The sequence below is a fragment of the Semicossyphus pulcher genome, unplaced genomic scaffold (assembly GCF_022749685.1).
Source record: "Semicossyphus pulcher isolate SPU_LCO1_2020_fin unplaced genomic scaffold, fSemPul1.0.p SCAF_24, whole genome shotgun sequence".
In the NCBI taxonomy this organism is placed as follows: domain Eukaryota; kingdom Metazoa; phylum Chordata; class Actinopteri; order Labriformes; family Labridae; genus Semicossyphus; species Semicossyphus pulcher.
Genome location: NW_027211698.1, coordinates 8,968,672 through 8,991,227, shown reverse-complemented (window position 1 = coordinate 8,991,227; position 22,556 = coordinate 8,968,672). Strand labels below are relative to the sequence as shown.

General features: G+C 39.1%; 3 protein-coding genes across 5 annotated transcripts in view; 1 reads left to right on the top strand and 2 right to left on the bottom strand.

Annotated features, from left to right (window-relative positions):
* Positions 1–2,122, top strand: part of LOC138603393 (sodium-driven chloride bicarbonate exchanger-like) — a 44,806-nt gene extending 42,684 nt beyond the window's left edge. For all 3 annotated transcript variants that reach the window (XM_069675144.1, XM_069675143.1, XM_069675145.1), the window contains one exon: positions 254–2,122. In XM_069675144.1, coding sequence (XP_069531245.1) covers positions 254–326 — 73 coding nt within the window. In that variant the 3' untranslated portion in view covers positions 327–2,122. The remainder of the gene's footprint in view (positions 1–253) is intronic.
* A 2,073-nt stretch (positions 2,123–4,195) lies between these two features.
* LOC138603394 (glucagon-1-like) lies at positions 4,196–6,293 on the bottom strand. Its single transcript, XM_069675146.1, has 5 exons — positions 6,196–6,293; positions 5,253–5,408; positions 4,911–5,027; positions 4,299–4,442; positions 4,196–4,220 (listed from the first exon to the last, which is right to left on the bottom strand). Exons 1-5 carry the CDS (start codon positions 6,291–6,293, stop codon positions 4,196–4,198), a joined length of 540 nt encoding a protein of 179 aa, XP_069531247.1.
* A 2,193-nt stretch (positions 6,294–8,486) lies between these two features.
* Positions 8,487–17,686, bottom strand: LOC138603480 (dipeptidyl peptidase 4-like). The gene is given in 25 exon segments (XM_069675288.1): positions 8,487–8,951; positions 9,042–9,115; positions 9,590–9,662; positions 9,753–9,811; positions 9,899–9,998; positions 10,179–10,233; positions 10,481–10,675; positions 10,760–10,829; positions 11,578–11,676; positions 11,760–11,807; positions 11,934–12,055; positions 12,171–12,224; positions 12,482–12,552; positions 12,657–12,755; positions 13,063–13,101; positions 13,799–13,928; positions 14,057–14,438; positions 15,263–15,383; positions 15,597–15,669; positions 15,794–15,846; positions 15,926–16,000; positions 16,153–16,244; positions 16,914–17,012; positions 17,456–17,543; positions 17,637–17,686. Coding segments are annotated over 25 exon segments (2,367 nt in total). The 5' UTR covers positions 17,640–17,686; the 3' UTR covers positions 8,487–8,858.
* Between the last annotated feature and the right edge of the window lie 4,870 nt (positions 17,687–22,556).

Below are 22,556 nucleotides of genomic sequence, written 5' to 3'. Positions count from 1 at the left end.
CATGGCCTGGGTGTGCATGTCGGTTCAAGGACATTTTTTATGATGTCCTTTATGTGTTGTAAAAGTTGTCATATTTATAGCACTACATCTCAATCACTAGCAGCCAGATTGTGTGTGTCAATGTCACAAGATGTTAAGTGTAAGGGCAAAAAAAGCTTTATGAGACATATTTGCATGCTGGAGATGCATTTGGGAAAAAAAAGAAATTTGAATTTTTTTGCTCGGATTGAATGTTTGTTTTTCTTCCGTGCAGTTCGAGTGGCGGCGAAAAGCGACACAAGCGCCGGAGGCATGACAAGAGCTTGGACAGGGAGACAAGTTTGTGATGACACGTACTGGCGGTGCCACTGTGCTGTCAATCAGTTGTTCAAAAAACAAAAAAAAAAAACTATACCGTGCCACACTCAGCCACCTTTGTACTGTGCTACACTGTGTTTTTTGTCATGTAAGTCTGTGTGCAAGTTGTGTAAAACAAAGATAAATTTGTTAGAAGCAGTATTAACACGGAACCAAGACACACTTGTGTTCTTTTTCTATGTATCAATGTTTGGTGATACCAGCAACAGAGGGAACCAGAATTATACGACACTTCTGTGTCAATGGGCCAATTAGGTAGAAATTTTAACAATTTTTAAATCTTCTTTATTTGTATTTTGTATGTTTTTATATTTTTCCAACAGCAACAAGTTGTCCTTTTAAAAACCTGCCACAGTAAACCACAAGCGTGTGGATTTTGTTCGCAGTATTTAATGCCACTATTGACCTGATGCACCTCGCAAAGAGTAGACATTTGCCAATATTAATCTATTTCACTGGTATCTTAAAAGTTGGCTTATTAGCAATTCTAGTAATTTTTTGAAAGTATTAAATATACGTTTTATATATTCAGTATATCTAAATGTTTTTTTGTGACAGTGACAGCTCATATCATTCCAGTCTTCTCCATTGCATTTTTTCCGATAAATGTCTCTCCTTTAGTAAAGTATTTTCCAAATGAGTTCAAGAAATAGTTTGAAATTCTGGGAAAAACACTTTTTCGTTTTCTTGCCGGGAGTTAGACGAGAAGATTGATACCACACTCATGTGTGTATGCTAAATATAAAGCTAATGCTAGTCGCAGGCTAACTTAGCTTAGCATAAAGACAGAGAATACTTAAACTGTCCAATTTTTACAAAATCCACCAAAAGCTAACAAATAACCGCTTTATATCATCTTTGTATAATCCACACAAAAAGGAAGTTGTAATAACAGACTTGTTGTGGTCTTGGCTAGCTAGCGATAGCTTAAAATTTAGCATACATGCAGTCTTTTTCTCTCAGCAAGAACAGGAATAGGCAAATTTTTCCCAAAACATTTACTATTTCTTTCAAGATAATTGGGGCAGCTTATTTGAAAAATACATTTTAAGCTAGCATGGCAGCATAGTTTGGGAACTTTCAGTAGTGGCTTTTTAAAAAAAAAACATCACCAAATTTGCAAAACGCTGAACTTTAAGATGACTGTACAGGAAGCTCTGTTTTCCACCTTCATACTCTTCGTCATCTTGTCAGTAAGTGTCATCCATGGACATATGATCTCCTATCCAAATGACCCTCAACGTGTTAGCATCTGAAGCTAATTGTTTTTAAATAAAAAAAAACACACCTGCATGACGGTGAAACAGACTTGGCTGTCTCGCTGCAGGACCCTGGTTACTTCTAGAGATGCAATAATACCCTTTTTCTGGGAAGGGCAACATGTAATAAACGGTAAAGAGTCTTAACAATGTATAATACATAGTATATTTTATTCATGTAAAATGTTACTAATATATTACTAACATGAACTCAGTGTTGAAGGCAGGTTTTTGTTGTAGATGTTCTTTTTCCCATTGTCTAATTGATGGTTCTTAGTTTTAGAGAAACTAATAATGGGTCAAAATTATATCAATATCACATATTTTGACCACTTCTGTGTGGAATTCTGCCTTAAACTTGGTAGTGATAGCTGTACACTTTCTGTTTAATAATTTAAGTCACCTGTATAGAAAACCATCAGGTCAGATCTGTTGTTATATTGTGATTTGTTTCATGAGAATGCGAGAGAGAGCGAGTGAGAGCATAAATAAAGATGTTAAACAAACTGCTGAAATGATGCGCTACTTTATTCATGAACTCTACTTGCTCTTGTCCACAGGGAGGTCAGAGGTCAGGTAGGTAGCAGCAACTCAAGGAGGATTTGAACTGTATGTTAGGATATTGCAGCTTTATTTCTTCATCCTTTATTCCCAAGAGTCATTCTATACTATCTCCAACTAGTGTGTAAATACTGACCTCCTTATCTCCACCTTTGACCTCAGGACCTCTACATCTTTCTCCTCATGGGATAGAGAGAGCACCCTGCACCCTCTGGCTGAACCTCCTCTAGCATCTGTATGGCAAAGACATACAGGGTGCGTGTACCTCTGACCTGTGATTCTGCTGTCGATGCTCCCAGAGAGACCTCCATCCTTGTTTAAAATGACTGCATGAGTCAGATACAGTCGGAGAAATCCTCAAAGACTGGTGCACCTCCTGCAGGCATGTTTGTGAATCATGTTGTGGCTTGTCCAGATCCCACGGCATGGCTTGAATTACGTAATATGACTGCTATTAGAAGTAAGTAAAATACCGGTAGGTAGAAGAATGAGTAACAAATCACATTTATTTACTAAGTACTGCAATTAAATACAACTTTAAGGTACTTACATTTTACGTGAGCCACACTCACTGTAGTTCATTTGGACTAAACACCATCCTGCTGCCCCAAATAGTAACTGAAGCACCAAATTTGGATTCCTCCACCGCTGAAAGTAGTCCCAAAAAACATATCGCTCTTTTGTAGTTTTAGTGAGAATTTGTGAAACTGTTGAGCCTTTTTTTAAATATGAAACTAATAATATGAACCTCTAATAAAGGTATAAAAATGCTTTAAACACCTTAAAGGGAAGTATATACAGCATTCTATTTACAGTATAATAATACTGATTACTAATTACAGTTAGTTCCAACCAAGTAATCTGATTGGACAAGCACCATTCCATTATTCGTAATATAGAGTATAACAGCACTGGGACTTTTAACTATGCGTATCCCTCCACTTCAGGTGTTCTGAATATTGTAAATTTGCATTACACCGAACAATCTTTCTCTAGTTGATTTCAGTTTAAGTGACAGTTTGGTAAAGTGCTGAGCCTTTAAAAAAAAAATGAATCTCTAATAAAGGTATAAAAATGCTTTCTTAAACACCTTAAAGGGAAGTATATACTGTTTTCTATATACATTAAATTTATAGTCTTTTTACAGTTACTTCCAACCAAGTAATCTGATTGGACGAGAGCCATTCCATTATTCCTAATATAGTGTATAACAGCGCTCGGACTTTCAACTATGTGTATCCCTCTGCTTCAGGTGTCGTGAATATTGTTAATTAACATTACCAAAACAATCTTTCTCCAGTTAATTAAGCTGGTTCCCTTGAATTACACAGGCCAACAAAGCAACTAGCAAGAGGACATGAAAATGTTAGGGTAGCTTTGCAGCAGTCCAGTTCCAGTACATCTGCAGGACTCGGGTTGTCAGCGAAGTCAAGTGAATGATTAGATAAATAAAAAATAATAATCTGTTGTTGCTTATTACTTTATGTACTATATGCTATTTCTAGAATTGTTGAATATAAGCAATATCACACTTGAGGATGTGCTGTTGTACTGAATATCAGCACAGCTGTGAGAGTAGCCGTGCTAATATTCGGTATAACAGCACTCCCTCTGGTGTGATATTGCTTAAACGACTTCAGTAGGAACAAATTGTATTTATTGCCTTAAATAATGCCAAATCACACACAATGAAAAACTTTATTTGCAGAGCTGATAAATAATTTGCAATGAAAACCGACTATTCTAAATGTGTTTTTTTCCATAGGTCTACCTGAGATTTCACTTTTTGTGTTCTTGTTAAAAATATAGAAAATAATTTAAGTTTTGTAGAAAAAATACGCCCTCTGCTGCACCATAAAAACTACGCTTTTTGTGTCTTTGCATTAAATACAGTAAGTAAAAAAGACTTACAAATCTAAACATCAGGTCGACATTACAACATGCAAAGTATGGCTTTAATTCCTCCTGAATATGGCTTTTTCCTGCGCAGCACACAGAGGGAGTCGTCGAGGAGTGTCTCACTGGTCCTCTTGTCTCTTTTTACTGCAAAACAGAGAAATATGATCATGCAAAGGGTCGTACTTATTTCTTTTTCATATCAAACATGTAACTCAGCGTTACCTCTCCCCTGAAGGCTTGGAGGTCATGACCCAGAGTAAATATTCCTTGGCGGCCATGGAGTCCAGCACCTTGTTCACATCACTGGTGAAGCTTCCATCTACGTGCCTCCTGCTGAGCGATTCACCCCGCCGCTCTGATTCAGACCTGAGTGTGCACACAGGAACACAATATAAACACTGCCCGCTAAGTGTCAGTGACCCCACAGAGTTGAAAGCTGCAATTTGACTTGTAATATTTACCTGGAATGAAGCGCTCGTCTGAAAATCATGATTCTTCTGATCGGTGGAAAGATTGTGTTTCTTTGATTATTTGTGATTGTTTTAAAGTCGGCTTTGTGTCAAAAATAATCATCTTACAATCATCACTCAGTGAAGTAACATATCAATGAACACAGTGCGAAAAGTTCAGGTGATTTATTTTAGCACAACCACAAAGAACATCAAGAGTAAAAGAAAAGAAACGCAAAAAAAAGTGTCACAAGAAGCATTTGATTAGCTCTTTCTCTCTCAGGTCGTGGTGGAATCAGATAAAGGCAGGAAGGCAGGAAGGTCAGGTGGGGTGTTTGGTGCTGTAGGAGGAGAAGAGGAGGAGAGGGAAGGAGGGACAGCCTACTCTCTTCTGATTTGTCCAGACTTGAGCCTGGCGACAAAGTCTTTGATTGCCTGGTCCTTGAGGTAAGAGCTGACGTCACTGGTGAAGGTCCCATCTGCATGGCGCTTTTCTGCAGCGCTGAAAACACACAGTGAGGCACGGTTGGAGAAAACAATATAGTTGATAGTTTCAAGCTGAGGATTTTCCCAACATAAAAAATCAGCTTTTACAATGAGTGATATGATCCTACAGACACTTTCACTTTGGTAAAACATCAGAGAACAGAAGAAATAGGGCAAAAAAAGTCAATGCTGTTTGCAATCTCATTCTATTGATTTTATATTGAACGGATCCCCCACTGACCCGCTCCTCTTGCTGCTCATCAGCCACCGCACAAAGTCCTGCGCCTTCCTGTCCTCCAGGTATTTGCTGTAGTCGTTGGAGAAGGTTCCCTCCGAGTGTCTCTTCATGTTCGACAGCTCCCGCGGCTCTTCCCCTAATGTGTCCTCGGCCTCAAAACTGCAGGAGGTAAAACATGGCTTGAAAATCACACTTGAAAAAGTTGTTACACATAATAGGGCCTATTGATAGGGCATCTTTTCCTCATCTGTCTCTATACTATTTCCCCTGCACCAGCAGCAACAGCGTCATACCCTTTTTACAAAGGTTTACATCTGCCAATATGGAGCGTAATATTACAAAAACATTGCTCAAAGATAATGTCATTAAAGTAGATTTGTTTGGGTTCCTCTTTGCAAAATTATTGGAAGTTATTTTCCAGTTTGTACCCATTAAACCACAAGTTTCAGGAGCCACAGAAATGTCCTTTCCAGATGCTTTTTGGCACCAATCGAACATCACAATTCAGAAGCATTTTTGATAAAAAAATGAGAGTTAATCGTAATTCACTTGAAGCTCTTACAATGACTTTGTGGCGAATTTATCTATAGCTTTTAAAAACAGAATGGTTCTGAAAGTTTCCCTTTTTTTAGGGCTACTTTTGGGTCGTCTAAAGTCATAAAATATCAGTTTAAATGATTGCAAATTTTGGATCAACATGCCTGCAGGCTAGCCACAGATGATTTGGCTCCTTTGGGACTTCATACATGTAAAGTTGTGCCATGTTTCCTTGAAAACTCTCAGGCTCCTCTTATAAATGTTGCTTATCAAAATTAAGCCTATAAAAGATAAATTAGCAGCAACTGTATCTGTAATTCCTCCATTTCTTACTCCTGTACTCAAAGTAAACGTTTTAAAGCCACCTGTGTCTCCCTTAGCTTCAGTTGTACAGATGTGTTTTCCGTACCTTGAGCTGTCTGCAGCCTCCTGCAGAGGAACCTGCCAGCTGCTCTTGACCAAGCAGAGGACCAGAAGGATACCAGCCAGGGAGTGGATGTTTTTCATGGTTATAACCTTCACAAACAGAACATCACACACACACACGCACAAAGAGAAAGTTTGCATATGGAATCAAAAAGTGGTGTCGCCATTGTGACAAAATCCAACTCACCTTTTCTTCCCAAAGAACGGCGCTGTAAGTTCCTCGTGTCTGTTTCTAACGCTCCTGTTTGACTTTGTGATCTTATATACTGTAACAGGTGGAGGAGGATGGATCTGCTCAGGTGGGACAATTTTTACCACTCTGTCAGGTCCACCTGTTACTCTCAACCCATTAGACACGGGCCGCGTCACATCGTCCGAATCAACAAGCCGAGCATTAGTCGAGAAAGGAAAGGCGCCGTTCATGCGTGATGCCAGCTGGTACTTAGGTGTCAAGATCAAACAAATCGCAGCTCATCCTGTTAAACAGAAAGTAGGGAAGATGCTTTAATGTGCTACTGTGTCATCATGATGGGAAGCAATAGGCCCTCGGTGCTGTCATATCTGGAGGTGAGTCAGTGTTTGTGGATCCTTTCCGATCAAATTTAAAAGGTGGCAATATTGACTGGGTTTTTAGTGACAGTTATCTCCATATAACCAGGGCCATTGTTCAATAAAAATTGATGCTCTATAAAAATAAAAGTATCTGTATTGAAGTATGACTCTCACATACAGTCCAATATATTCAAGTTGTTGATTCAACAAAGATATATCAGCATATGTTCGTAATATTCTGTCCAAAAATATCCATATGTATGCAGTTTATGTATCCACACCTACAAGTCTTAATCATCTTTAACTTATTTCCCTGTATTTTATACTGAAATTCATGTTCGTCTAAGGGTCAGTACTCTCTTTAGTGTACTTTGGTTTGGCAGAACACCTACCAGACAACTGACATTCCCCCCAAAAAGCCTGTACTTTGTGTTTAATGCTAATTATTTATTGGCAAATGTTAGCAGGCTAACATGCCAAACCATGCCTAACACTAGTATCTTAACACTTTGGCCTGGTAACAGTTGTTGTTGTGCAGTTGTTACCTGCGGGAGGTGTCCACCATAGTGGGTAACTGGCTGAGAAGTATTTCCGGGGGAGGGAAGAGGGAATTATTGTTATTAAGCTACTTTTAAGCGGGAGTTCGGCGTTACAGGGACGAAAAGACGCATGTTGCGCGAGCGAGAGCTGAGTGAGAAAAGCAGCCAACCTAATTGTTGTTTTTCCGCGGACACGTTAACCTCGGGTTAGCTGTTGCCTCGCGCAAGGAAACAAATCTGGGCTCTACTGAGTTAGCAACGCACATCGCCTCTTCCTCGTTCTTCCTCCATCCATCTAGCTACCCCGCAGCGCTACATAACTAATATTCACACTGACACATAAAGTTTAGTATTAACCTCTTGCATTATTTAACCTTTACTTCAGCGAGACAGAGACTTAGAGAAAGACACAGAGCAGCTACAGTCATGCTAGCTGCTCTGTGAGGCTGTACTTAGCCGCAGTATTCTAAGGCGAAATGCTTGGTAACATATTAATATTCATGACACATACAGTTAAGTATTAATCTCTTGCCATTATTTAACATTTACTTCAGTGAGACAAAGTATTGGAGAAAGAAACAGAGCAGCTACAGTCATGCTAGCTGCTCTGTGAGGCTGTACTTAGCAGCAGTGTTCTAAGCTAAATGCTAATGTTAACTTGCTATCAAATGTCCTTGAAAAGCACTATATAAGTAAATTGTATATACATATATATATATTGTATTGTAATTGTAAATTATATACAACTATCATGCTAGTTTTGTGCCTAGCATGGCACGCAATAGCTTGTTAGCACTAAATCTGAAGTACAGTATAGGGGGTGGAAATGCTATTCACATCCTAATGTAATGTATTTGACATATTGAAAAAGTGCCTCTGTTCATTGCAGTTCATCCAGAAGGACATTTAACTGGAACTGAAAATGTCAAGGAGGTATTCCACTTGGTAAGTTAAAAGAGATTTGTAATAACTTGGTAAGGTAGGCTATTGCTAAAGGTTTTCATTCTAAAATGCTATAGTTAGTGAACATGCTAAACATCCTGTTACCATACTGGCATTAGCATCAAAGCGCATCTGTGCATGAGTACAGCCTCATGGAGCCCTGTTAGTGTAAGTTCTGTTCAACTATAAATATTCGTCATTATACATGATAAGTCCAACAAAAACAGTCCTCATTGTACAATTCTTTATTATTTTACAAAACAATCATGTGTATCAAACAGTCACCAGTCTCCTAAATGTAGTAAAACTCTGTAAAATCACTGAGGTGTGTTATGTTTCTCTGAATAATTTAATACAATACTGTAAAAAGTCTAAACAGTAGGAGACATTTTCCACCTTCATGTAATATTGTTTATTTGATCAGGCAGTTACCTCTCTAAAGTTGAATTTATGATACAAACTTTATCAAACAAATGCCCTTCATGTAGATGTGTTTCATGTAAAATTGTGATTTAATAATAATAATGAGGTCTGCATTTACAATTTAAACTTATTTCCCTCAAATGTGATTACTTCTATTTACATGAAAATAGATCTCGCGATCTTTTGGACTTCATACAAAGCACCTCAGCAGAAAGTGAGACATGTGGGTGTAGACGTGCTGATAGGCCGAGCCGCCGAGCCCATGATCCTTGTCTGTGTACCACTGTGAAAAGACAGCCAAAAAATGTCTTAATCATAACTGAACTTTCTCAAAACATAATTCATATAACAACATTTTTTTTAGATTACTCACCATCGCCTCAAAGTCCACCTGCTCCTCCACCAGAGCTTCAGAGATCTCTGCCGCTTGCTGGAAATGAACATTGTCTAGAAAACACAACCAAAAAAATTTAACAGGACTTTAAATGCAATCTGCCCATTTTGGTCCAAAACTGTGCTGAAAGAAAGGTCAGGGGTCACCAAGAACTTGACAAACCAGTGCAAATTAAACAGCCATTACTTCATTAAACGTCATGGCATTGCTCAATGAGAGTTTCATTTGATGGTGGTGCTAGTATAACGGTCAATAGGACAACAAAATCGACAAAAATATTTGACACCCATGATGGTTAGCATAGCTTAGCATAAAGACTGAAAACTTACAGTTGGCTCGTTTCCATTTGAAGGAAGCAACATCCGACTAATATCAGATTATACTTTTTTACCATATTTGAAATGACTCCAAACCAATTGAATTCTATTCAAACTTAATGGGGCAACCAGAATTAAGATTTTTCAAAATTTTATTCTAATGTTCGGGTTTCTCCACCAACTTTTGGAAATAAATAAAGGCTGACTCACCGTCAGCTGTCCCGTGAACCAGAAGATACTGCACTTTATGGAAGTTCTTGGCCCTTTCAGTCACTGTAGAGTTCTGCACACAATCACAATGTGGTTATTGTTGACGACAGGCAATAGCATCACTAAAAAGGACCATCAGATACAAAGAGATTGTATCGCTTACATCGTAGTAGTGAGAATTGTCAGAAGGCTCCAGCATGTAACGCTCTGTGTAGATGGAGTCTGGAACAAACAACATTAAAGTGAGTTAACCAGGTGTGGGAAGATTGGGACGATGGGAATTGGGTTAAAAACACAAAGAAATAGTACCGTAGTATTGCCATTTGGAGACTGGAGCGACTGCCATTCCACATTTGAAAACTCCACTTCCAGCTCCCAACGCCATTGACGTCACATATCCACCATAAGACTGTAAAAGATAAACAGCTCATCTTATCCTTCAACCTTAAGCAAAGACTGATGACACTGACAGCAGGGTCAAACATTAACTTGTTTTCAGAGCCTTTTATTGCCCTCTGAACTATAAAATTCCACATACACGCCAGGTATGGCTCAAAGAACATGAACATTTTCACTTTCGACCACTTACCCAGCCCCAAATCGCAACTCTGTCTTTGTCAATGAAGCCCATTTTGATGAATTCTCTAAAGAACAAAAAAGACAATTATCTCAGTTAAAAGGATGTAAACAGGAAAAAGCCCTTCTGATGATTGTCATCACTCCGTGACGCTCATGATGTTTCCTGTGTGTGTGGTCTGTTTACACCGGGGAGCATTTAAATCCCAGAAAACAAGTCGAATCCAGTTTGATCGAGCTCACACTAGACGGCGAAGCTGTTTGTTTGAGTGTGAGATGCATCGACTTGTCTGAACCGCTCCTCGCTTTCCTTACCTGGCTGCTGTTATCTGATCTTCCACCTCATAGGTTCCCAGACGTTTGTAGATAGCGTGCATTAACTTGTCGCCTTGGTAACCGCTTCCTCTTCCGTCAAAGCTGGCGACGATGATTTTCTCAGTACTGGCCAGGTACGTGGACCAGCTCACCCTGTAGATGTAGTCTGTTTTTTGACTGCAGGGACCGGCATACCTGGAAGCATTGGAAAATTCAGTTTCCTGTTTTGAATACCTCTGAACCTTTAATACTTGACTGCATTTTTTGATAGACTCTTACACATCTATAAGTAACGGGTACTTCTTGGATTCATCAAAGTCTGGAGGCAAAAACATCTGGTACCAGAGATCTGTCAAAAATATGATGATATGGTAATAAGTACATTGCAATGTTACAATTTCATTTAGCAGGCGCTTTTGTCCAAAGCGACGCACATCTGAGAGTTAATACATCACAACAAGGTCAATATCATCATCATGAATATCCTAATCAACATCACTACAGTGGAGACTACAGAGGAGAAGAGGCTAGCTAGCGACTTAGACTTAGGGCGCTGTTGTGATGAGAGAACCAGGCGCCTTTCATTGGCAGAGCGTAGTGGGCGGGAGGGAGTGCAGACCTGGATGAGGGAGTTCAGGTAGGCGTGTGTTCAGGTGTTTTGTAAGCGAGCAACAAGGTTTCGAATTTGATGCGAGTGGCGACTGGGAGCCAGTGGAGGGATATGACCAGCAGAGTGACGTGTGAAGTTTTCAGTTGGCTGAAGACCAGTCTGCCAGTAGGGAGTTGCAGGAGTCGATGCGTGATATTACGAGAGCCTGTACCACCAGTTGTGTTGAAAGCTCTGACAGGTAGGGTCTGATCTTCCTGATGTTGTGCAGGGCAAATCGACGTGACCGTGCAATCGATGCCACACGAACCTTAAAGGTTCGCTGGTCGTCAATAATGACCCCCATGAGTCGTGAGTTCAGTTGGGCCAAGCTGGGAATGGCTGGGATGACAAGGAGCTCAGTCTTGGATAGGTTGAGCTGAAGGTGACATGGTTTGCTTAGGTACTAAGTTACTGTTAACGTTAATCGATCATTGTTGAATCCACTTACTGTGTTCACCAAGTTTGATGGTGCCTCGGCGCATGGTGGGCATTTTGATGTCCAGTATTTGGTGGCTAAAATCGCTGTTGTCCTCCAAAAAATAGAGCTCTACAAAAACAAACAGAGCTTTTCAAAATAACATTTTTCCCTCGTGATATCATTTCAAGCGTAATTACAAATTTGTCAATTACCTTTATCTTTTGTGTTATCCATGAGAGAATGGTAAGGAATGCCAGGACCTTTGCATAAAAAGTACAATAATATTATCATATTTATCACTTATATTAAAAGTATACCAATTATATAGTACAATTTAAAGACAGTGTTGAATTGTAAAAAACAAAGAGAGACTAAAAAGAACTTACCACTGCAGCTCATGCGGTAGTAGGAGGCACCATGGCTGAAGTACGCTGAGTTATACTGACAGTCCTCTTTACGTACCCCACAAGTCAGACACTTGGACACTTCTGCCCCTTCTGTGTTCTTCCTGATACACAAAACAACATGCAACACACTTTAAGTCCAAAGAAATGCTTTTCGATCAATAATGGCACCTTAAAATAAAAAGCAAATGAGTACAACAGTTAAAGAAAGACCCTTACTTGTAAACATTCCTGCCTCCTGGCTTGCCGCCATCTTGGTTACTTGAAAAATATCTGTTGCATAAATGAATGAGTGATTTAGCAACAATTTCAACTCCAAATACGGCAGGCTTCGTTTCAGAAAAATGCATAAAACGATGCATTAGAGACATTGCAAATAGTTCCAATGTGAAGTGTTGCAACAAGCAGCAACATTCAGTGAGATACTGTACAGTCATGCAGTGTTAAAATAAGGGAGATACTGTGTGCAAGTCAGGTCTTATGCATTAATATAAAGCTGTATGCAGATGATGCAGCACTTTCCGACTTACACACTATCTGCTGTTACTTTCAGAATGTCAATGACTTCCCATTGTCCAGTGGTGATTGCTGTAGCTGTGCCCTACAAGAACAGGTCCAAACAGAAATATTGGGATGGTAACATGCAATCTATGATATTATACAAGTAGTGAATAGAGCTGATTTGGGCTAAAATTGGCTACCTACCTTGACGACATGATGGATGTGCTTGTACCCAGCTTTGTCGCTCATCAGCAGGTAGTAGCTGTTTTTATCTGCTGCAAAAACTGGTTCTGGTGGAGAGAACTAGGAAGACCAAAGATATACTCTTTGAGAAGCAATACATATATGTTGGAAACAAGGTTAAATCATTTCCTTAAACATTTGGTTACTGTTAGCAAACAAACAGGAAAAAGTAACGCATTGGTTGGGGACTATTTTCAGCGGTGGATGTATCCATATTTTGTTCTCTAGTTAGTGTTTGGAGCCTAAAAATGGTGTACCAGGGCTTGTGTCAATATAAACTACAAGGTGTGTACATAATAATGAAGGAACATGTCACCCAGTGCAACAATATCAACAATCTAATCCTTTAATTATGTGCTGTACGTACCCGTCCAACCCAACCACTGGCACTTTTCACCTCCAGATGCTGTAAAAAGATATTAAAATGTCTTTTATGGCTGCACTATCGACATTTCATAACAACACAGTCTTATCAGTCGAAGAACAAAGAGATGTTGCAGCACAGAACAGAATTGAGTAACCTTTAGCTAAAATGGGAAATGTCCAAGTGACGAGGTACACATGTTAATAATTAGTTTCATTAAAGCTGCACTGGATTTTACTTGTTTTGGAACCAGGTTCAGCCAACAACCATTCCTGCTGATTTTAGCTTCAGCATTCTCATTTAGCCAAATCAAATGGGCATAGAATTGCCATAACAAGCATGTTAGCAAGCTGATATTAGCATTTAGCTCAAAACACAGCTGTGATTAAGTATAGCCTGACAGAGCCGCTAGCATGACTCATAGAAAAGGATGCCTTTACAGCCAGTATGAATAAGAGGAACGGTCACATCTACCAATGATCCTTTCAGCGTACACTCGGAAATGCGAATATTGTTTTTAAAGACGGACTTGGTCCTTAAAAATTATTTATGGTTGGCTACATTTAGCATACGCTTGGCAGCTAGTGTCAAGTTAATAGCTGACTGGATGCAGTTTAGACAGATTCAACTGAGTAAAAGTTGATACAACATTTACCTCATCCTCTGTCTCATGCTTTATGTTGTTTTAATATAGATATTACAATTAAAGATTTCCATAACTTCGTTTTTTTTTTTTTACCTCAGAGTGATCCCAACTGGATCCAATAAAGTTGTAAATCTGAAGCATGGCGTGGTTTTGTATCCTCTTCAACCACTGGACAGCAATACGTTCATCTGTCACCCAATTGACAGTGGCCAAGTAGTGCTCACTGAGGGTAAGAAAGTTATAAAAGAGATTAAAATGCTCGCAACTCTTGTTTGATTTACAGAATGTGTGTGAGCATAGGAGAGACTGTTGATACAAGGTTTAGCAGCCTTATAGAAGCAATTTAATTACCTTGAGCTGAAGGAGGCTGGAACAACAACCTCAGTAATTTCTGTTGTGTTGTCAGTGTCCACAACAAAGAGCTTCACAACAGGGTTGGGAGTACCTGGCTGCACAAGACAGGAATGTAAGATACACAAGATAATAAAGATTATGCCAACACAGCAGGCACAGTCCATTGGACAAGAATTCCAGCGCAAGCTTGCTAGAGTTCAAAAAGCCCTGGATGAATGTCCCACCTTTGGATATGGAATGGAAACGGTGCTGGGGTACTGGTTCTCGCCGTACCAGGTGTACTCTATGGTGTGGACCTCTGTGTCGTTGGACTCGACGTAAGCCACATACTTCCCTCCGGGCGACCACCAGAGGCCTTGAGTGGATGAGAACATCTCCTCTAGAAGGGGGAAAGTGTTCAGTTGAGTTAGCATTTGGGCACCTCCATGGGGTCACAATAATTGTGTGAAATGGTCTGGTTGACAAGGTGATCAGATCTCAGGCTGGTGTAAGTGTAGCTGTAGGTAGCCAGCATAAAATAATTTCACTTTTTGAGAACTCTTATCAATACCAGGTGTTAGTGCAAAGGCCTTTAGATAAGACGCCATTGTACGATATAATACAGTACTATATGGATACGATACGCTTCAGAAGGATATGATGCAATCAATACGATAATACAACGTGATACAATAGGGCAGGGTTGGGTATGGTACGATATGGTACGGTACAATATGGTACGATACGGTACGATAGCATACGATACGGTACGATACAATACAGTATGATACGGTACAGTACGATAGGATACGATACGATATGGTACGGTACGGTACGATACGGTACGATACAGTACGGTACAATATGGTACGGTACAATACAGTACGGTACAATATGGTAGGATACGATACGGTACGATAGGATACGATACGGTACGATATGGTACGGTACAATATGGTAGGATAGGACACGGTACGATACAGTAAGGTACGATACAGTACGTTACGATACGGCACGGAACGATATGGTACGATACGGAACGATATGGTACGATACGATAAAATGCGATCCACTTTATTGTCCCAACGGGGACATTTTTTCTGGGATAAAATACTACACACATCCATTATCCAGGTAAAGTATCCAGATACAGATCACATGTTAATGCCAAGTTTAAATGGAGCCTTATTGTTTGACATGCATTTTATATCATGTACGACTTACCCTCATAGACCCAGTCTGGGATCCCATTAAAAATCAGGTTATCCTTGCCGTTGAAAGTGACCTGCTTTGGTGGTGACCCCGGGCTGGTCTTTACATACACATTATTCCTCCAAACATAGGCCTGAAAATACAATATAAATGCAAACACATCAGTCAGAAAAGACACTTATTCTGTTTTTTGAATGCTCACAAACCCATTTTCAAACCTTTTTTCGCTCTGCTGAAGTGTTTGTGAAAGGTTGTGCTCGATCACCCCATCCATCACCCACTTCAAAGCTGAACTGTCGCTCAAAGCTAAGTACATATAACCAATGATTTGTCTGTCCAAGCTTACCAGTTTGTTCCCTGCAGGAGCCCAGGCAAAGTACTGGACTTCATGAGGAATGTCAGCGGGTGTGAGAAATTTGCTAAAATGAAGAGAAAAACAGAACCTGTGAGATTCGCAGCTGTGAGCGTACTTTTGTTTTATTTTAAAAAAATAATAAATATTGGTTTGGTAAATGCTTTTAAATTCTAAGTTATAGTACTTACCTTGATTCCCGGTCATAAAGTGAATATGAAGCCATAAACGAATGCCTCCACAGCTAATGAGACACAAAAAAACACTGTAATGTGATCCTGTTAAAGATGTCTCATCTTAATGTGAATAAAAGCTAACCGTACCTTGGTGTAGTTGCTCATGAATGCAACATATCTCTGGTCAGCAGACAGCTGGTAATCATAAGCGCCTACTTGGCTCTGTTGAGGAAACAAGAAAATCATGTGAGAGATACACAGACCCCTTTCTCCAGACCTTATCCACAACAATGCATTTGTTTAGATGGGTGTGTAGTTTTCACACTGATATCATGTGTTGCTTACAGGAAAGAAGCAAGAGGGAAATTACTTACAAACGTGTTTTGGCTCAGGAACACTGAAACAGTTCCTGCGCTCAAGTTGTGGTAGTTGACATCACCCCGGACCTTATGCAGATACTCATTATCTGTGAGGGACAAAATATGATTTGTTGGTAAAAATGGAGGACAGTAACACTTTGGGTTCAGGGCCTAGCTTAAGTAACAGTAAGTAACAGATGCATGAGTTACGATCATATATTGCACGGTTCAATTCAATGGGATACATCCTCTGGGAACCACGAATATCTTCCCATGAATCGTGTTTAAATTCACCCAGAAGATGTTGAGACATATTTTTTTAGATTAAGTGGACAGTTTGAATTTCTGGTGGCTCTAAGGGGGATCACAAACGTTTTGGATTTATCCCCTGGGGACCATGAATTACTGTAATAGACTTTGTCTACCTGTCCAGTCTTGATCAAATTCGTTACAAACACACGAACAATACGTGACATATCCTGCTTTAATTCATGTATTTAATCATTGCAAGTGTTGCATTAGTTGTGTGATTTTTTATGTAGCTTATTATTAAGTGTTACAAACCAAATATATTTTAAAAAATCCACGTGCACTTATCTTACATGCGTGACAACACATAACGTAACTAGAACTAAAGTGAATATTCTACATGATAGATAATAAAGCATCCTTAGTGACTGAAGTGGCCGGTACACACCCAGCTGTAATCAAGTTTCCATGTCCTCCACTATCCCTCCCTTTTTTATAACAAGTTCTGATGATAATCTGTCTCCCACCTGAGATCCACCTCATGTTGTAGGACTTTGGTTTCAGGGAACTGTTGAAGACATCCTCCAGGGTGAACGTTCTCTCGTTCTTGTTCCCCTCCTTTTCCTCTGAAACACAAGTTAGAAGGTTAGAACCTGGCAGGAGGCTAAAGGTCACAGGTAAGAAAAACATGATGTCACACACATTATGATAACCATCATCATAAAGGAAGATAAGTGCTTTGAAGGCTGATAAGTGGAATGATGCCTACGTCAGTGCGTTAGGGGGTAATTATGGGTATTATGATGTTGTTTACTCAGTGAGGATGAAACTATGTAAAAGCATGCACGTTATGTGGCAGAGAAAGAATTTATATGACGTAACATCATGATTTAGACCAAAAGTTAAACAAAAAATAATTCCACATTTTCTATCAGGTGTCTTTTAAAACGGTGCAAATGTTTCATGCGTAATGACGCGTGCGCAACTTTCTTTCAGATAACGGTGCGTCGGACCGCAGATAATGCACTAATGCCAACATGTGAATCATAAATCAATGGCAGCGTCTCACCTTTCAAAAAGACAGCTGTGGGCACCGCTATCAAAACCACGACGACTGTCACCCCGAAGACTCCGAGGAGCACCTTAGCGATGGAAACCTGTCAGAGGTGAGCGGGGGGGAAAAGTCAGAAAAAACTGCTCGTGAAGCAAAGCCCCCAACTTCCCAACGATATTAACAAACTACCACCTACCATTGTCCCTGCGTTTAGGTGAAGCGTGAAATATCCAATATCCGTCCAAATTACAACTCCATCGATCCGCACGCGAGGACAACACAAAAGTTATGCGAGACGCTGCCTTTGCTGTTAAATATTACCTCAGCTGAAGTTTCAAAGGTGGGATAATAAATGTGCAGCGGAGTAAAGTTCGTCAGCTTTAATGGTGTGCCAGTGTTTTGAGGAAGTGTTGCGCCTGCATGTCAGGCTGTTCCCCAAACTGTCCACTGTTAAAGACGTTACAAGTCATTCATTCATACGTAAGAACATGACCCAGACACTTTTATAGAGACAGACTTTACTTATAAATATTTTACTTTTAAAAAATCAGATAGAAGCCTTGTTGACTCTGCAGCTCGAGGGGAATTACTAACTTAAAGCTACTGTGAGGAGTTTTTTGCTGGTTTTGAAACAGAGTGAAATTAATTCTGATGACTCTATATGACCTAGAAAAGCAAGCCAGACCATCAGGGACGAGATTGATTATTTCTATATAGTTATTTTTAATGCCTGAAACCGCTGGCGGCGGGGGGTATCAGACAAAGTCAATCAGTCTGATTAGCTGCACGCTGCTTAATAATTTGTATTGAAAGGTGACACCTGGTAGATTTTAAAAGGTTATGGTAAATATTTTTAGACTTAGTGAACTTGAATGTATTTTAGCCTGAGAAAATTTTGAAATACATCTTGTTTGAGCTTTTAGCTGGTCCACTAAGGAAGCTGACTGAAGCAAAAATACGAAAAAGAGAAGTTAGTCAGAAAAAATATACAAATGAATGTAGGCCAAAAAAGAATTTATATACTGCAGACATTTTAAAAATTATCTGGCGTAGATGATTCAGACTAATAACCCGGGTATTGCAAAAAAGTCCTAGCCACATCCCTGCCCACTGTATGCTTTAACACTACTTCAAAGTGAGACTTTAACTTTTAAAATTATAAATAGATTATTTCTTACAAGTGAAAAGTTTAATTATTTATCCATAACACGTCACATAACACCTTTCTCAATTCAATAAACAGTGGTTTTGTTCCTACAGCCTGCTAGGTCATGTATGACCAGTATCTTGTGGTGGCTAATGTTAGCTTACCTTGCTGTTCAGCTGTCATTTCTCTGAGTCACTTTGTACTAGTGCGACTGTTACACTGTAATTGAGCAATTAACATAATCTCGTAAATGTCCCTTGTGGTGACGGGGGCTGCTGGTCAGCAAAACTTACAAGACACACGTTCAATGTTTTGTTTTATGAGTTCAGTCTCAGCAGTACTTTGTGTTAAGCACTAATTAGCAAAGGTTAGCATGCTAACACTGTTAACTAAGATGTACCAAACATTCTACCTACTTAACATCAGCATGTTAGCTTTGTCAATGTGAACATGTAAGCATGCTGATATTAGCATTTAGCTTGAGCACTATGCCTCACAGAACAGCTAGCATAGCTGTAGCCTCTTTTAAGCGCTAATTTGTGACTGCACGTTTTTACTACTTTCAGTCAAACTGACATTTAAAGCACTTTTTTTTTTTAACTAAAGGTATTTTTCTCCAGATTTCTCCCTTCAAATGTCTCGTGGACAGTTTAGTCCAGGTATGACAGTCCACAAATACCTCAGATAGCTTCACATAACTGTTAGCTGACTGATAACGTAACAGCTGCACAGCTACGAGGAAGGCTAATAACCTGTCATAAAATGCCTTCGAGTGTATTTACATAATCATTAATAGTATCAGTCTAGTTCCCGAAGGCAGCGTGGGAATGATTACAAACAAAAGGGGAACATTAAAGTTAAAAAATGTAACATTCACTTTTCGTTGGAATAATGCAAAGGCTTACAGTGAGTCATAAGTATTTCAGAAGAACTACTAGGGTGACTAATAAGAGGCTATTTAAGTCCATGTTGCCTCAGACTGTGGAAGTTTTTCTCTTGGTACATACTGTAAGTGCTGACCAGTGACACTAAATGCTAAAAGCCTGTTAAAAGCTTAACAAATATAAAGCTGTGCCTTTATGAGGAATAGACATCATATTGTGCACTTGTTCCCCTCACTCCGGACATCCTCAGCAAACAAATAGACAGTGGATGTGTCCCCTAATGCAGCACGGCTTGTTTGAAGAGATGCCTCCATTTACCTGACACTAAGGGCAACAAAACACGTTTATAGGTGCTACTTTGAACACTTATTGGACAGATATTGTTGGTGTGTGGGGACAGAGAGAAAAAAAACATATTTGAATCAGCAAATACTTTCATTTTCTTTTCATTTGTATCATAAGAAATAATTTAAAACATCCAAATGTAATAGTTTCTGACACACACTGACTTTAATGCTTCACAACCTTAATGGAACTGGGTTAAACGTGCAGTCATTTGTCATACTTACAGCACACGATACTGTTTATATCCTCAAATGAGTGCTGGGTTTTTGCACTTACAAATCACTTGACTTGTCAGGGAAATGTCCGGTGTTTATTCAGAGGATAAACAGGGGTGCTTGGGTTTTGATTTCAACAGATGTGTTGTAAGTGTCAGCGCTGTAATTGCATTCTTGGCCCGAGGTTGGAAAGCGTTGGCGTCTGAAAGTTATTGTTTGGAGAAGTGTGAGGAAATCGCTGGCGTTAGAAATGGGTCAGTGAAGCTTCTATTAACATCTTTACAGCACCGTGTGTGTCTGCTCAACGTTCTGTAGCAGCAGCTGCCCACAACACTGTAACTACCTCTGCACAAATACATTTTAACCACAGAACCGCTGCTGCTACTGTTACAATAACTACTAACACTATTACTGTTTGTTCTACTAACACTAATATTATTGTAACTGCAACTACTCGAACCACTAATATTACAACTATTATTATTGCTTCTACTACAACTAATTACTACTCCTACTACTCCTTATACAACTATTATGACTTCTAGCTCTACTTTCTACTACTACTGCTACTACTATGACCACTATCATTAATACTACTACTACTACTACTACAACTATGACCACTATCATTAATACTACTACTACTACTACTACTATGACCACTATCATTAATACTACTACTACTACTACTTCTATGACCACTATCATTAATACTACTACTACTACTACTACAACTATGACCACTATCATTAATACTACTACTACTACTACTACTACTACTATGACCACTATCATTAATACTACTACTACTACTACTACTATGACCACTATCATTAATACTACTACTACTACTACTACTACAACTATGACCACTATCATTAATACTACTACTACTACTACTACTACTACTACTATGACCACTATCATTAATACTACTACTACTACTACTACTACAACTATGACCACTATCATTAATACTACTACTACTACTACTACTACTACTACAACTATGACCACTATCATTAATACTACTACTACTACTACTACAACTATGACCACTATCATTAATACTACTACTACTACTACTACTACTACTACTATGACCACTATCATTAATACTACTACTACTACTACTACTACTACAACTATGACCACTATCATTAATACTACTACTACTACTACTACTACAACTATGACCACTATCATTAATACTACTACTACTACTACTACTACTACTACTATGACCACTATCATTAATACTACTACTACTACTACTACTACAACTATGACCACTATCATTAATACTACTACTACTACTACTACTACTACTACTATGACCACTATCATTAATACTACTACTACTACTACTACTACTACAACTATGACCACTATCATTAATACTACTACTACTACTACTACTACAACTATGACCACTATCATTAATACTACTACTACTACTACTACTACTACTACTATGACCACTATCATTAATACTACTACTACTACTACTACAACAACTATGACCACTATCATTAATACTACTACTACTACTACTACTACTACTATGACCACTATCATTAATACTACTACTACTACTACTACAACTATGACCACTATCATTAATACTACTACTATCATTAATACTACTACTACTACTACTACTACTACTACTACAACAACTATGACCACTATCATTAATACTACTACTATCATTAATACTACTACTACTAGTACTACTACTACTATGACCACTATCAGTACTACTACTACTACTACTACTACTACTATGACCACTATCATTAATACTACTACTATCTTTAATACTACTACTACTACTATGAATACTATCATTAATACTACTACTATCATTAATACTTCTACTACTACTAGACGCTAACCTGTTTAGTCCAGTGGTTTCCTTCCTAGGGGCCTGGCCCTTAAAACAGAGTAAGAAAGTTTTTGTTATGCTACAAAAAGCATGTCCGTTTTGTACACTTTGCTGACTCCTACTCTTTGACATTTAAACATTTATTGAAATGAAACTACGTCTTAGGAAATGTCTTTTTGGCGGAACCGCTAACAACTCAGAGACACGTGAAGCGTGACAGCACAGTAAATTGTGCTTCATTACAGTAACAGAAAAAATACCTCTGCATGTTATCAGGATTTTTAAACATATTTACTTTTATAGCTGCCAGTGTTTTCCCTCATGCAGCCACAGCACTGTTAGTGACAACATTCACGCTTATCTGTCGGCCACAGCCAGCTCTGTCTGGCTGCTCCTGTGGTTAGAAAGCGAGCGCTTTCCACTACAGATGTTTGGATACGTTAGAGCTGCGAGACACCACAAAGATCAACAGGAAGCTGTGACATCATTTCACCTTTTACCACCCACACTGTCCCCAACCTGCACCCCCTGTAAACCCAACCGGCTGCTTTTCTGTTCAGTTCACAGCACCTTTCCTCTGACTTTTACTGTGAAATGTGGTGCAGATGTTGCTCCTCGAATTACTGTCAGGGCTGTG